Raw genomic sequence first — 16,319 nt, 5'->3', positions numbered from 1 at the left:
TACCCCCGAGGACACATGCATCTGCTGCAGGAGCTATGTAGTCTTCCTCCTCGTTCATTGTCAGGAGGGTTTATCTGTAAAAGAAAAAGCTGGGTTGGCTGTCCTTGCGGGGAAGGGGGTTCTTCAGCTGAAGAACACAGAGGTGCAGGGAGAGAAGAGCAGTCTGGCCATAAAGCCGAGGACTGTTTGCCAGTCTCAGTGGCAGTGGTTAATTCCTTTGGGTGCCCGGTGAGTCCTTGTGGTGTCAGAAATGCATACCTGTTACGATTTCTTGTAGCGTTGCCTTTTCCTAAAATTGGAGGGGTTTGCGTTCTGGAGGAAAGTTAATCTGTGGGCTGGGTTGTAGGAGAGAGTCCAGGGAAAACACTTGTTTCATATGAGAAAAAAACATCAATGTTGTAATGGGAGAACAAAAGTATGGCTTCCAGTTTGCCATCCTGAAGTAGTGGTTTGGAAGAGCACAGCACCCCATGGCACGGCTCTTGCAAGGAAGTTTTACTCCTGGTTTTCTTTAGTAGCACTTAACTGTGGTAGGAAGTGCTGATGAAATGCTTTGGGGTGGGCTTTTTGGGCCACTGACGGTTTATCTGGCTGGTCAGGAAGACGTCGGCGCTGGAGGCGTAGTGTCACGGCGCAGGAAGGCTGCAAAGTGCACTTTCAAATATGCAGGAAGCTGCCAGAGAAAGTTTGCAACTTTTGAAGCCAGATAACGCTTGCATACCCAGCCTTGGCAGCAGCCTGTGCCCTTATTTTGGAAAACAAGATGACTTATTTCCCCTCAGTCAGAGGTTAGTTACGGAACCCAGTGCTACAGCGGCTAGATTGCCCTCTCCACCCCCCGCCGTGACATGTTGTCTCCAGTGTTCTGTCCTCCTCTGAAAGCCTGGAGGGTCAGCAGCCTCTTTGGCTCCGTTCTTAGATGGCCACCAGCATCCACCTCCCCTGCACCTGCCAGCTGGGGAGGAAACATGGGCCCTGCTGGTATCACCGAGGTGTTCAGGTGGGGCGGGACGCCTGACGGTCTCTGCACTGGCCCTGCAGGAGCTGGGCGACTTGGAGCTCGGTCAGGTTGCCCAGGGCTTGCTTCCTGAGCATTGAGCAGCCCCAAGGATGGAGAGCGCCCAGCTCTCCGGGCCCTGCTCCAGCATGTCCCCACCCTCAGCCAGAAGAATTTTTTCCTTATCTAACCAGGATTTCCCCTGCTGCAACTTGTGTCCCTGCCCTGGGACTACTCCCCCCCCAGTGCCAGGGCCCCTCGGGGAAGGGTCTGGCTCCCCGCTCTCCCCACGTGCCGCTCCAGGTGTGCGGCTCAGGCTCCGGTCCATCGAGGGGCTTGGAAATCAGTCACCTACCCACCCTGGGGGCTGTGCGGGTTCGGTACAGGCACTGGGAAGCAGGGGGGCACGGAGACCACAGGGGTGATAAGCAGCAAGGGCAGCTCTGGAAGAAAGCCCAGAGGGGCACACGCCCCGGGGGTCTTCCTTGGCCCTCTTTGGTAGATCTTCATAGGAGGAGTAAAGAAAATGCCGGTTAACATCTTGGAGGAGAAAATGAATAATATATTGTCACTTGAAATAACACAGTCAGGTCTGGGTGATGAGAGCGTTTGAGTCCTGGCTGAACTCATGCATGAAGAGACACTGGAGATGGTGCGCTGGGGCTCACCTGCCAGGAGCACGCGGAGGCTTCTCACGAAAGGAAATACCTTTGCAAAGAGCACACAGTTGGCCTGTGGAAACCAGCCCCTTCACACTCTCTTTAAAGCCAAGAGCTCGGCAGGAGTGGGACATTTTTATGGATGACGAAAACTGCAATAAAAAGGATTTTTTAAACAATTGGCAAGGATAGAAGCTCTCGGTCTTCAAGGCCAATCCCTTCTTGGTTGTTTTGGGAAAGAAACATGCTTGGGAGGCCAAATCCTTCCCAGACTGTCATCTCTCAGCCACCTTGTCCTTTCCGATGAAGGACTCAAAGCTGGCCCTTGTCTGCAGGGAGGTAACACCTACCAGAGCTTGGCTGAAAGCTGAGTGCTCCGATGAAAGCAGCTCTGTGGCGCAGGATGCAATTGGTATCACATCTGTTTTATTTTCTACTTCAAATAACGTTGCTCTGCTCCCCTAGGCCATTTCCACATATATTTTAAACCAAATCCATGCTGACAATGACTGCCACCTGCCCTTGTCCTCCGGCTGAGCAAGCCACCGGAGAGAAATAAACACCCCGATGGAAGCCTTAAAAGAGGAGGTGTGGAGCGTTTTCCAGGCTCCTGCCTTCCAGCCATGCACATGTATGCTGGCAACAGGAGGCTAAAAACCCTGCTCCGGTCACCCTTGATTCACAACCCGCCCCACATATATCGCCTCTCCTTCACCTCCAAACCCACTGGATGCAAGAAACTTGCAGCAACTGCTTCTGAGCTTCCTCCTTATTCTTGTGGTTTACAGCAACAGTCCCATGCTGTGACAGCTGCCCCAGAGCATTCCCTGAGAGCCCAGAGCCGCTGCGTGCTGCGGTGGGTGGTCCTGGGCACCCGCTGCCCCCGGCCCATAGGTGCCAGTGATGGTGGTCGCTCCTGAATCCCACAGCATCCTTTTCCCCTGGTGCTGGCTGCTCGAGGTAGTTGTGCAGTCAGCAGGTTATTCTCACCCCAGCTGTGCTGGTGGCAGTAACAGCATCTGTGGCACCGTGTGAGGCTTTTGGAGCACTGTCTCCAGGGTCTTAGGGCTCTTTAATTCCTTTCCATTTCCAGAAAAAGTTTAGGCACCTGAGTGTTTTCCAATGGCTGGATCCCAGTCCCTTTGCTGGGAGCTGTAATTTTTTTCTTTGAAGCACTTTGCAGATCAGTCTACACAGGGAGCTGAAGCATCAGCTTCCCTTGGACACAGATTATTGCTTCCCACCCCAGAGCACTGAGCACCATGCAGGAGGAGGATCAGGGTGCAAACACGTCCCTTTCTGCTGCCAGCATTGCATCTTGCAACCCCCAGAGCAGCAGGGAGGTTGTCCTGTGAAGAAACAAGAGAGGATGATGACGGGCACCGCCTTCGCCCAGGTGCTGGCAGCTGCCTGTGCCATCTGCCCTGGCTGTGGAAGGTGCAGCCAGTTGAATTTTCCCCTTTCTCTGCACCTTCCCCATCTCCTCCCACAGCGGCATCTTGAGATGCCTGCACCCCGCGCCTGGCTTTGCCTTACGAAACGTTGCCTTTGTGTGTTAATAAAAGCTCTTTGAGTTGCTGGGGTTTATCATCTACGGAAATTTTCCTGCAGGTGCTCTTAACTCTCGGGCGGGCAGTAAGTCAGCCTGGGGAATGTGTGGTCAGTGAGCTCCGCGTTAGCAGCGGGTGGTCTTTGTACGCTGTTCTTTCCTGTGCATAAATCTTTTTTCCCCTATCTCCCATACCGCAGGCCTCTACAACTCCATGGACAGCTGGATGATTGTCCCCAACATCAAGCAGAACCATTACACTGTCCATGGGCTCCAGAGCGGCACCCGCTACATCTTCCTTGTCAAGGCCATAAACCAGGCAGGCAGCCGGAACAGCGAGCCCGCCAGGCTCAAGACAAACAGTACGTGCCCACCCGGGGGGTGCCTTGCCTTGGGGCGGGTGGGAGAGCAGCTTCATTGGTGCTCGAGTCCAGAGGGGTATGGCTGAGCCACTCCTTGTGAGCCCACAGCACGATGGAGACCCCTCAGGTTATTTAATTTACTTCTTACTTGGTATCCCAGCTCCTTCCCTGCCACGAGGGACGGTGGTCTGGTGCTATCCACACAGTGCCTGGGGCTCCCATCAGCTGTCTGCTCCTGTCAGCGCCCAGCCCTGGGACAACTTGGATTTTAGATCATGAAGGTCCATCTTTCTGGTCACATTACATCCCTGGGCTTTTTGAGGGTGATGGATGGAGCCCCAGGGCAATTGTGTGTGCATGCATGTGTGGCTTTGCTCACAGAGGGCTGCAGTTCTGGGGAGCTGTAAGGAGGCTGGAAAGTGTCTCCGTGGTAGTGGATGGGGCTTTGCAGCCGCGCACAGAGCAGAAGAGAAGCTGTGCTTCACCTTCTCGTCACCCCAGGGGTGGCCAAGGAAGGTTAAATATTGTTTAGAGAAATCAGAGTGAGATTTGAACAAAAATGAGGGGGCAGCAGAGCTGGACACATCCCGGCCAGGGGGGCAGTTTCTGGGTTTGCAGTGGGAGGAGGGAAGCATTTCCCCACTGAAGGGCAGCAAATGCAGCAGGGCCATTGGTGCCCACTGCCGGGGGACACATCACAGCAGAGACAGTGGGAAATGTCAAGGGAGAAGGTGAGTCTGCTCTCCAGGCTGTGCCCACAGCTGACCGCTCCGCGGCTGCATCTTTCCAGTGCTCGTTGAGCTGTGTCTGCCCGGCCGGGCGAGCACAGCCCTCCCCTGTGTTTCCTTCCTCAACATCGCAATTGCTCCTGCGTCGACTAGGCTTTTGAGATGATTTATCACCTCCGCCTCCTCATTTTCTCTGTGCAACTTTAAACCAAATGAAATTAGGTAAAGGCGGTGTAGTGGTGGGGCTGGAGGGGTGCTGCTGAGAAGCAAACTCCAATCCAATTCTGCCTTGTTTATTAAAATTGTATCCCTCCTGTGGTTGCTGGTTTTAAGTGCTTTCCCATGCTTTGAAAGGTGCTCGCTCTGGAAATAAGAAATGGGTGGCTTGGCAAGGTGAGAGTAATGCTGTGACAGAGCAGCACAGCAGGGAGCGAGGGTGGTTTGCTTTGGTAGCCACTCCCAAGGGACGGGGCTTGCTCATTTGTTTTTTTAACTGAGTGCCAGTCATCAGAGACTCCAGCGCGTTGCTGAGGGCTCCTCCTCAGAGATGGGCTTGATTTGGTAGGTTAAATAAGAGCCCAATCGGGTTTTGAGCTCCCCTTGTTGCAGGCATGTGTCTGCAGCAGCTTCCTGCATGTTTAAAGCAAGCCTCATCTGAAGCGCTGCACAAATTCTTATGTATAACCACAGTTTGTGAGTGCCAGGAGCTCCTTTCACATGGCTGAGCTACCAAGCATCTGACCCCGGCGCCTCCTGCTTGGGCAATGGGAAGGAGAGGTGCACGGCATTAACGGGCACGCATCCTGCTCTGCCACTGATTCGGTGGTTATCCGCAGCCCGTGCAAAGTGTTTAGGGAAACTTCTGAATTTCTGAACGTTTGATTTAGCAATATATATGTATAGAATATCTATTTTCTTTCTGTGGCCAGCCTTGGTGTACAATGGCTCCTTTGGGGTGTTCGCTGCCCATCATCAGGGTGGTGCCAGCTGAAGGTGCCGCTGCTTCATGCTGCACCCCCAGGGCATCCTCGCGGGCTGTCTGTCTTGCCCGTGTTTGTCATTACAGGGCAACAGGGTTTTCTCCTTTTCAAATGGGTGACTGGAAGGTAGTGTATGCTTTTCAACTGCTGTAACCTTGGCTGAAAGGTCAGCAGCTCGACAAGGAGATGGGCCAGTTAGCATATTTCACAGTCCTCTTTTTGCTCCTGAAGTGATGTTAGGAGAGATTCCTTCATCACCAGAAGGTCAAGTGTCAGGACATGTAGGGATTTCCACAGCATTGGTGCCATCAGTGCTGGTGTTTAGCTGTATTTAGCTAACCTAGGGTTAGGACTAGGCATGGGACCTCTGCTTCTCCCAGCCATGCTGTCCTCAAGTCACGAGTCCTCCAGCAGCTTCCCATAACCCAGCTCGTCCGGCATAGCATCATGCGGGGTACAGGCAGCTGTGATTGCAGAGGACCCTGCCGGGCACGCGCACCAGGAATTAGAGGCAGCTGAGGTTGGGACCATTGAGAGTCTGTGAAATCCATGTCGTTTCCCAGTGCCAGGGTGATATTTTGGGGAAAGGGGTCAGATGGGAGCAGGCACCTGGCTGTGTCTTCTGAAACGCCCTCTGTCCCAAGCAAGATTTCGCGGTGCAGGCTGTGTGCTTTTTAACTTCCATCTTGCCCATCACAGCAAACTGTCTGCAGATATTGCTTGACCCCTTGACCCAGGATGTGCCAGCACAGACCAGCAATGAGAGCTGGACTCCAGTTGTTCACGGTGACCTTAAAAAGGGGTCATCTTTGTGACAAGGGCTGTGGCTGTCTCTCTCTTGACAGGGCCGAGTATTTTTATACCTCACTTCCTCAGAGCTTGTCTCTTTGCATTACTGCCGGGAAAACATAGCTACAGAAATATTGAAATAGCTAGAGGAAAGGAGGGGGCAGGTCACTCCCAATTCGCAGCTTTACTTTCAGGCCTCTCAACTCAATTACCTAGCAAATTGGGCTCCAAGGAAAATCAACACGAGCTACCACCAGGTAGAGCGTAGCGCAGATGAGCTCCGTTACGGGGTCACACTTGAAAGCTCTCCAGCCTTGCTGTAGCTAACGCTGCTTGCCACTTGCAATGGTTCCTAGCCATGGCTTGGAAACCCCCTCACTGCATAGCGTTGGCGCCGGGCATTTCTCCTCGCCAAGACTCGGTGGCCGTAGTTGAAAACAGGAGCGAGCAGTGGGGCACAGCTCGTGCAGCGCAGCGTTTCCCCCAAGCCCGGCCAGGGACCGCTCCAGGCGCCAAAGCCTGGGTTTTCAGCTGCTTGCAGTTTATTTAAAGTGTTTTGCTGAGCTGTCCGGTGCACTTTGTGCTAAAGTAGATTAATCCCTACAGAAATCCTGTCTGGTATCTGTATGGTCTTTGCTGTATCTTGCATGAAAACTCACAGCGACAAAGAACTCAAATTTGCTTCTTTACAACATCTTGAGGTTTTGTTTGCAAAACCAGGGACAGTCTGGGGGCTTCCAGAGGGAAATCATTGAAAAATAAGGAGGTCAGGTGAAGGCCTTGCTTTGGAAGCAGGCAGTGGGGGAGTGCTGGGGAGGTCACCCAGGTGAGCAGCCTGAGCAGAAGACGCACCAAATCCCCCAGCCCTCCATACTGAACAAGTCTGTGTTTGCAGGTATTTTTCTGAGCCCATCCCCACCTGTGTCCCTACATGCACAAGACCTGGCCCTGGGAGCTGGTGAGGGTTAGTTCTGTGGCGAGGCTGCTTGGCACCAAAAATTGGAGCCTTGCAGAGAAATCCATGGCACTTGCTGTTGAATGCGTTGCAGAGCTGGTGCCCAGAAGAGATGGAGTTTATCAGTGCGAGGGAGGACAGATGTTCCCCTGGCCTTGCGGATCTTCAGGAGGCTTTTTATCAAAGCAAGAAGAGCAGCTGGTGTGTGTCAATTAGGAAATAGTTTGGCTTTCTGTGTGCTGGTAACATTACAAAGGCATTGCAGTTGAGTTTCAAGCCAGCATTAAAGATCTGCAAAATCCATCAAACTCAATCCTGTTAATTGCAGAGGAAGCCCTGGGGCGTGCGCTGGCTGGTTGGCCCTGTGCTTGCACCTCCCTTCCAGCCTCCACTAAACATGGGCTGGACCTGAAGCCTTTGATTTGCTTCCACTGCTGCATCCGCAGCCCAGACGTCTTCTCCAAGTGGTGAGACCTTGTTGGCAGTGGAGAAGCACTGAAAAACCTCGGGCATGCTTCCTGTAACACGTAATGGCAGCCTGTGTGCCCCGGGGAGCAGTCTGCCTCGGCTGCTGATGGGGATTCAGGGATGTGCTCCGTGCTGCAGTACAGCTTCTGCGATACAGTTTTGTTATACCAGCACTTAAAGAGTCTGTTCTCCCTCTCCTGTCTTCACGTAGCTCTCATTACTGCTAACAGAGTATGGATCCGTTCAGGAATTGGGGCTACACGCCCTGCCCAGGTTTGGTTCACGGTGCATCCTGATGGCAGCTTCGGTGCCACTTCCATTACCTGGAAACATCCTCCTGTTTCTGCCGCCTTTTGCATCATCGAGAAGGGGCAAACAGAAGCCACTCTGATGGGGAATGAGGCATTTGAAGGAGGTCATATGCAATGAGACCCTGGGTATTCCCCAGCCCCTCACTTAAGGATCCCTGCCCGATGTGCTGGGCTGCCCAGCCTGGCTACTGTCCAGTCCGGATCCTCCCTGGGGGGCAGAGAGCTCATGCTCTTCAGCTCCTTCCTCTCTGCATTTTTGTGTTTCACCTCCTTTCCCTCTGTTTGGTCCACAAAGGTGAGTGGTTCCCAGGCTGGGGACTAAGCCCAAGGTGGAGGTGCTGCTCTCATCCCTGCTTCCTGCTGCCACGGTGCCAGGGTGGTGGCTTGCTTGCAGGCGTGGGCAGCAGCAACTTGCTTTCTCCTTCCAGAAGGCTGGGGAGCTGTAGCCGGCACCAGGGCCACGGGAGCAGCACAGTTTACAGATCAGCCCAGGAAAACAGATGCACGAGGCATGTGGATGTGCCTCAGCATCTTGCTGGGCATCTGTAATCCAGTGCCCTTGGCTAGTGGGGGCACCTTTGGCTCATGGAGGATGTCCAAAGAGCCTGGGGCAGATGTTTCCTGCCGCGTTCTGTCTGCGCAGTGATGGTAACAAATCATAGAATAATTCGAGTTGGAGAAGACCCTTAAGATCATCAAACCCAACTGTTAACATAGCACTGCCAGGTGCACCACTAAACCATGTCCCTAAACACCACATCTACATGTTTTTTAAACACTTCCAGGGATGGTGACTCCACCACCTCCCTGAGCAGCCTGTTCCAATGCTTAACCACCCTTTCACTGAAGAAATTTTTCCTAATATCCAATCTAAACCTCCCCTGGTGCAACTTGAGGTCATTTCATCTTGTCCCAATAGTAAATGTAAACCCTAATCCATGTGTCTTCTTCTAACAGGTCAGCCTTTTAAGCTGGACCCCAAGATGGCTCACAAGAAGTTGAAAATCTCCAATGACGGGCTGCAGATGGAGAAGGATGAGAGCTCCTTGAAGAAGAGCCACACGCCGGAGAGGTTCAGTGGGACAGGATGCTACGGGGCGGCGGGCAACGTCTTCATTGACAGTGGCTGCCACTACTGGGAGGTGGTGGTGGGATCCTCAACCTGGTAGGCAGCACCGTTGTCTTCCCTCCCTCTGCCCGGGTCCCCCAGATCTCCCCAGAGATGCTGTGGGGCACACTAGGGCTAAAGGCCACGGTTTTGGCAGAGCTGCTCGTGGGCGGGGAGGTGCTTGAGACCTTAAATCCGGGTGGCTGTGGCTTTCAAGAACCTTTCAAGAGGTTTATGAGTTTCTCCTGTCTGCCAGAAGCCTTTGGGCCTGATCCAGTCAGGCTGCAAAGCGAAGCTTGTATCTTCACTTGTATATCCTTCACCTGCTGACCCTGCTAATGCTTGCCAGGGCTCAAAGCTCACCATGACAGCAGGGCAGAGGTGCTACAGAGCTTTAGATCTGCTGGGTTTTGCATGCGCCGTGCCCTCCCCTGGGCTGTCTCGGGCAAGGTCCTGCTTAGCTGGGCCAGGCGTGATTATGAAGTCTGAGCTGGAAGGGTGCACAGAGCCACGGTCCCCCTAAGCAGAGGAGACAGGGATGTCTCCAAGGGAGGTTTGCAAAGGCCTGGCAAGGCACTGAGCTGTCCCTGTGAGGGCAGGCAGCTCCAGGGGAGCCTGTTCCATGCCTGCTGTGTCACCCTGTAGTCATACCCAGCATTGCAGGCTGGCAGGAGAAATCATCCCAAGCAGTGGGTCCCCCTCCTTGTTGGGATGTACCTCTCTGCCCTGTGGTGGCCAGAGGACCAGTGGGGCAAAGCAGAGGGTGATGCTTTGCTTGCCGTTTGCTCTCACTCGCCCTGTGCTGCTGCCACATGGCTTTGTTTCAGGAGAGGCTGACTTCATTGCCACAAGCTGCTTCTCTTGAGGGAGGCCAAGTCCATGTCTCCCTCCCATCAACAGGAACAGAGCTTTGTCCCCACCTTGGGGCACCCTGGCATCTGCTGAAGGGGACCAGGCTCAGTGGAGCACCAGGAGCAGCGGCAGCCCTGGCTGCAGTGCCTCCTCCGCAGCGATTGCTCTCAGCTGAGGTTTGATGACTGTTCCCTGGTCCAGGCTCCATGGGTGGACACTGCGAGAGTGGGAGGGTGAGAGCCAAGCCCCTCCCTGTACTCCATGGGAGATGAAGGCAGCATTGCTGGGAACTGCAGGGGGTGGGGATTGCTTTCACCCCATCCTCTCCAGCAGCCCTTGTCAGAGAGGCTTGCACAGAAGCATGGCCCTGAGTGCAGCTTCTTGCTGGCAGTAGCGTCACGCAGCATCCTTGACCCCACAGCACCTCCCTCCTGCATCTCAGCAGGCATCCCCAGCCCAGGCTTGCCCTCAAGTCCAAGCCCCTGCCTGCAAAAAGCATCTGGGCAGCAGCAGAAGGGATGAGTCAGGGATGCAGGCTAGCGCACCCTTCGTTAGAAAGCAGTTTCCGACTTCAGCAATTTGATTTGTGAATTGTTTCTCGAGCAATAATTGTTTCTGGAGCTGTTTCTTCGAACTAGATCTGTTCCAGGCGTTGTTTTGCTGATGACCGAATACTGCAAGAACTTCAGAGCAGGAAATAGCTTTCAAATATATAGCAGCTCCTTGGGCTCTGCAGAGGGGTGTGTTCAGATGCAGAATGAGCACAGCCACGTGCTGGAAGCTAGCTGAGTTGGCCGTGGCCATGACTCAGGGCAAGCCTGGAGCCCTGTCTCCTGGTGGGGCTCATCGCAAGGATGCTTTGGTCAAAGGCAGAGTGGGACCTGCAGCTCTCAGCCACCCTCAGTGCCACCTCCCATCTCCCTGCACCTCAGCCCCACACCGACACTGACCCTTCCCCACCTCGCCCCGTCCCTTCAATGGTGCTGCAGGCAGGGCAGTACTTCCACATGGTTACCGCCGCCAGCGGTTCGTGGGCTGCCTCCTTTGCAGCATGTAACGGGGGCTCAGCTGATCCTCAAAACCTGTGTGCGTCTCCAGGAGCTCCAGCTGAGGAAGAACCAGTATTTTGCATGCTGCTGCAAAACACATCTCCTCTCCCTCAAACAGATCCACAAGGGACACCGCACGCCAGCCTGGCTTGGGGAACGGATCATTGCCTGGTTTTGCCCTTCTCCCCCATCCTGCTCTCCCCAGCTGCTTGCTTTTGGCCAAAGCTCGCTAGTTCTTCCAGCTGGCCAGAGGGATTCAGAGAACAGAGAGCAGCAGCAGTCAAAAAACAGGGAGACACAGCATGCACTGTCTTCGTGCCCCCTAACTTATGACCACAAGCTTCAGGGAAATTAACCTCTTCTCCCAGGGCTTCAGGCATAGCCAAGAGGGGAGGTCTCACCGTGGGCTGGCAGCTCTGCCCTGCAGTGGCAGGAGAAGCAGATCGGGAGCTTTTTGTCCCGAGGGTTTGGAGGGGAGGGGTGTCACTTCTTGCCTTTCCCTTGAACCCTGTGCTTGCAGCTGCTGGGGTCATTAACAGAGAAAAACCCTCTCCCTGACCCAGAGAGCTGGCCCTGGTTTCTGGGTGTGCCTGGCCCCCCTCTCCGTTGGGGAAGGAGCAAGCACAGCAGCACTCCTGGCTCAGAAGGCGCTCCCATCGGACCCAGCCTCCCGTCCACCCGCGGGCTGAAAAATGCCTTCACACAGAGTGCGCTTAGAAGTGAAACAGTTGGGGTTTATTATGAGAAGGCGCCTACCAGGCAGATCCCCAGAAAGCCTCTGCTGCCGAGCTGAGCCGGGAGGCATTACAGCAGCATTATCACGCTGCCACGCTGTTAAAGCTGCTTGTGCAGCACAATGGGGCTAAAATGGATGGTTCCTGCTGAAAGTGCCCAGCTGTGTCACCTCTGCTTCTCACTCTGCCTGGCAGCAGGAGGCTGTGTGGGGAGGGAGGGATGCTTTTCCCCAGCCAAGCATCCGCAAGTGGCTTTTCAGTGACAAAAAGCTGTTGCTGTGCTGCTTCCACCGTCAGGGGTGGCAGCAGCCATCAGGGCTGGACTTTGTCCCATGCCGAGGCTGGAAGTTGCTAGCAAAGCTTCTCCTCTCTTGCAGGTACGCCATCGGTGTGGCTTACAAGTCGGCCCCCAAGAACGAGTGGATCGGGAAGAACTCCTCCTCTTGGGTCTTCTCCCGCTGCAACAACAACTTCGTGGTAAGGCACAACAACAAGGAGATGCTGGTGGAGGTCCACCCGCAGATGAAGCGCCTCGGTGTCCTCCTGGATTACGACAACAACGCGCTCTCCTTCTACGACCCAGCCAACTCTCTCCACCTCCACACGTTCGAAGTCTCCTTCATCCTACCAGTGTGTCCGACCTTCACCATCTGGAACAAATCCTTGATGATCCTCTCGGGTCTACCCGCCCCGGACTTCATAGATTACCCAGAGCAACAGGAGTGTAACTGCAGGCCCCAGGAGTCCCCATACGTATCAGGGATGAAAGCCTGTCACTAGGCGTCCCTAGCCCTGCCTGTGCCCCGCGGTGGCACCAGCGATGCTGGCGGGTGCCGGTGTTCGGAGCCAGCCTCCAGGAGCCTGCTGGCAGTCATGCCGGAGAGCCGCCGTGCAGCTGTAACACTCCCAGCAAGCGAGCGCCTTCCTACACGCAGCTCAATTATTTTTTTTTTAAGGGGAAAAAGGAAGAACCTCTGACCACGGCTAAAAATAAACTCCCGTCAGTGAGCGCCGCTTGTGAGTGCAGCTTGTGCAACTCCTTGGTGGTGTGCTCCCATCTCTCCCAAAGCAGATTGTCACCTGGATGGTTTTGTCTTCCCTTGGGTGCTGGAAAGGCTGGGGTGGGTTTTCAGGTGCTGCTCTGGGCAGGGGGATGTCTCTTGTGTCCCCGCGAGGCGCAGGTTGGAACAGGAGGGATTGGCTTTCCGGAGCCCGTTGCTAGCTTGTCTCGAGAGCCAGGTGGGTCCTGAGCATCATTTTCTGGGGAGGACTTTCTGTCTGGCTGAAGTCCGGCAGCTGCTCTGGTGTGGTAGATAACCACATGGACCCCTCATGTTTGCTGAGCACTGGTGTTGGTTACGTGGTGGATGGTGGTGATGTGGTGGATGGTCTGCGAGGGTAGTGCTGAGGATGGTCCTGCTGCCCCCCCGGCCACGTGCATGCTGCTGCTGGCTGTGTCCCCTGCACTTAGCTGGGTTTGCAGTCCCACGTTGGAGGGCAGCCAGCCATGGACACCCACCCTGCCATGTCTCCTCCTTCGGGAGCTCAGCAGGAGTCAGGGAGGTCCCCACCATTAAGGAGCCAGCCAAGGAGTGTCTCACCCCAGCACGGAGGTTTGGCAGTTGTTCCTTCCTGACGCGGGGTTGGGCCAGCTGTGTCCCACCATGTGCAGTTCTGCATGGAGCTTCTCTGTTAGCTCGCATCTGGTGTCCCTGCAGAAAAAACACATCTCCCCATGCTGAGCAGATGGTCACATCCTGCCCAAAGACCATCTCTGTGCTTTATGACCCAAAATCTCAATTTATGACGCCAGATTTTGGCTCTTGGTTTGTTCTCCACCACAGTGGCATGAGTGTGGAGCCATCCTGTTTGCTGTGTGGCAAAGGACTGAATCCATCATGAGGGCTCCAGCCCCTGGTTACTGGGAGATCTTTGGCTGCCACCAGTGCTCCCAGTAACCACAAGCACCAAGTCCCCTGGCCAAGCCTCAGTTTCCACATTTGCTTAATAGCCAGGAGGAACTGGGCCAGGTGCACCAGTCCCTGCACTGCAGGGAGAAAAAGTCCAGCGTGGGTACCTGCAGCCAGGGTCCATGGCACGATTTGGGGCAGGTGGGCTGACATCTCACCTGTGGCAGGTGGCACGGTGCGGTGGGGATGCGAGGGGGAGCGAGCATCATCGAGCAGGTTGGGCAGTGTGACAGCCCAAGACGAGCTGGTACTTGCCTTTGTTCTGTGGTGTTGGAAAATCCCTTTTTCTCCTCTGGATGTGGTGCTGTCAGGTGCCTCGGTGGCATCGCATGGGGACTGTCAGGTTGAGACCTCCGAGCTCTACCAGCCTTTTCCTTTCTTTTTTCAGACTTTGCTTATAGGGAACTACCTCAAAGCCCAGCCTCAGAGGGGTAGGTGGCTGATGCAGACAGGGTGACGGCACTTCAAGGCTTGTCCCATGAGGGCTGTGGGAGAGTCTGGTGGAACTCGGTGGGAGCCATTTGGCCCTGTCCAAAAGTGGGTGCCCCCCCACCAGCAGCCTGGCCAGGGGGACACTTGTCATTGTCTGGTAGTGGCAGCTGACAGGCAGTAGCTCTGTTCAGGGAGACTGTGTATAAAAAGAGCCTGTTTCTCAGCACAGCAGCCCTCTGCTTTACCTGGTTGACGCTTTTGGTGACTGGTTGCCTGACGCTGTGGGACAGGAAGTGGGTGTCACCTGCAGGGAAGGGATCTGCCACCTGCACTGACAAGCCAAGGGTGATTTTGCCTCTGATCCAGGCTGCTGACCATGGCGCCTGGTAGGGGCTGACGGCCCGCGGTACATCCCTCCCAAGCAGAGATAGCAGGTTTATCTGCTTCTTCTGCCCCCTGCATGAGAGAGCACCAGGTGGGGATGCAGCAACATCACGCCTGCCATTCCCAACCGCTAAGCACACAGCCACAATTAATTTTAAGAGGATGAGCTGCCATTTTCAGTTGGATGTTTTTTCAAAGGCACAGTGGGCTATCGTGAAAGTCCTTTCCCGGTGTGCTGGTCCCATCCAGGGCTGCTGATAATATGCCAACCTCAAACAAATCCCCGAGCACTGGAGATGGATTTTAGTGTTTGCAATCCAGGTGCCAAGCTTTCCGCTGGCACCAGCACTGCTTTGGCTTATTGCTAGAGGACTCAGTGCATCCATTAACTCAGAGCACACGAGCCATTAATGTGACATTTGCACCTGATGAAATTGCACTAATTACAGGGGGGATCCCCCCCTTCCCTGCCACCCATGTCTCGTACCCGGGCCAGGCAGGAGGACGAAGTGAGGGGAGCCCTGCTCCCCGAGCAGACAGTGCTGGCACTGGGAGCCCTTCCCGAGTCACCCATGTTTTCCTCTCCTGGTTTTGGAAAAGCAAAACCCACGCAGGCGTTAGGAGGAGGGTGGGAGGACCAGCCCCATCCCTGGTCCCTGCTCCTAGAACGATGCTGCCCCGCGGCTTTGCAGCCTTTGCCCCCGGCGAGCGATCCCATCGGTTAAAGCCACCTTGGGGGTGATGACACAGCAGTAGTTCCAGCCAATGCGAGCCCCTTCAGGCCCTGCCCCCAGGGTTATGAATGAGCACGTTTCCCACGGCCCCTGCGTGGGGGCAGGACATGGGTGGAGGGGCTATGCTGGCTTATCTGCTCCTGGTGACTCCGCTGTATAGACTTGGGATGTGGTGAACTCTTCCATAATGTAACATACTTGTTTCAGTTTTGTTTTGGGGGAGGGTTGTTTGTCCTGTTACATTTTTTCCCTTTTTTTGTTGGGGGTTGTTTTTTTTTTTTTGCAACTTCTTTGTTAATGTGTATATATATATATATATATATATATATAAAATAATATAATATATATATACGTTATCGGATATGTCTGTCTGTGGCAGAGATTGTGCACTGAGTGACATCACTGCTCCTGGGATGGTCTCTTTAGGAATCACAGTTGGCTTTCTCCAAACCTGTGACAAAATGAAGAGCATTAGCCTCAGGGTTACTGAGCCATGGGCACAGCAATAAATCAGCAACACAAGCCGGCCCGGCAGCATCCTGGCTGGCAAAGCCCCTGAGAGCACAGCAGGCTCTGTGGGGCGGCTCAGCAGGAGGGTTTGCTCTCACTGGGGATGTCACATTTGTCCAGGGGGACTTTCCAAACATGTGGCTGTGCATCCACGGGAGCAGGGGGATATGTGGTACCATCCATGCTTGTCCTGGACTGCAACCCTGACTTAAAAGTCTGTGGTCACCTGGGATGCTGAAGCCCCATCTAAAAACATCCGTACACAGGAATATTCTCCATGCTGCTGTCAGCCCCCAGAGGCTGTCATGCAAAGGCACACTCTCCAGGGCATCAGGACACCAAGTGCTCCAGCCTTCCCTTTCCCAAGCCTTTGGCGGCCACAGGGACTGCTGGAAATCTCTGAGTGCTAGCCAGTTACTGCTGGAGCCTTGTTTCTCCTGCCCTTGAACGCAGATCCCACTCATACCCACCCGGTGCCTCGAGAGCTGTGGGAGGGCAGGGATGGAGGCTGATCGCATCCTGCACTGTGGTGGTGGGGCTGGGCACTGGCTGTGACATTTCTCCCTTCCGCAGAGGAGCCACTGCCCCAGCACAGCATGGCTGACAGCCAGCTCATCTCTCTCAGTGCCTATCGGTTGACATATGCCAGCACGGGGGGGCTGGATTCAGGTAAAATGAGCTGTGGCTGTGGGCCAGGGGCCTGGTCCTGCTGCATCTGCCCCAGAGACCTGCTTCAGGGCGCAGGAGT

At 54.7% G+C, this 16,319-nt stretch overlaps 1 protein-coding gene across 2 annotated transcripts in view; it reads left to right on the top strand.

Annotated features, from left to right (window-relative positions):
• Positions 1 to 15,422, top strand: part of MID2 (midline 2) — a gene marked incomplete at its 5' end in the record, with an annotated part of 113,963 nt that extends 98,541 nt beyond the window's left edge. The window contains 3 exons of one of the 2 annotated variants that reach the window (XM_080365301.1): positions 3,406 to 3,567; positions 8,756 to 8,963; positions 11,919 to 15,422. In XM_080365301.1, the coding sequence (XP_080221427.1) occupies positions 3,406 to 3,567; positions 8,756 to 8,963; positions 11,919 to 12,321 (773 nt within the window). In that variant the 3' untranslated portion in view covers positions 12,322 to 15,422. Of the gene's footprint in view, positions 1 to 3,335; positions 3,568 to 8,755; positions 8,964 to 11,918 lie in introns of both variants that reach the window. The other variant, XM_080365302.1, reaches the window with a different exon arrangement.
• Positions 15,423 to 16,319: the final 897 nt, after the last annotated feature.

Source organism: Falco punctatus (assembly GCF_963210335.1).
Source record: "Falco punctatus genome assembly, chromosome: 15".
In the NCBI taxonomy this organism is placed as follows: Eukaryota; Metazoa; Chordata; class Aves; order Falconiformes; family Falconidae; genus Falco; species Falco punctatus.
This window is presented reverse-complemented; position numbering and strand designations above follow the sequence as displayed.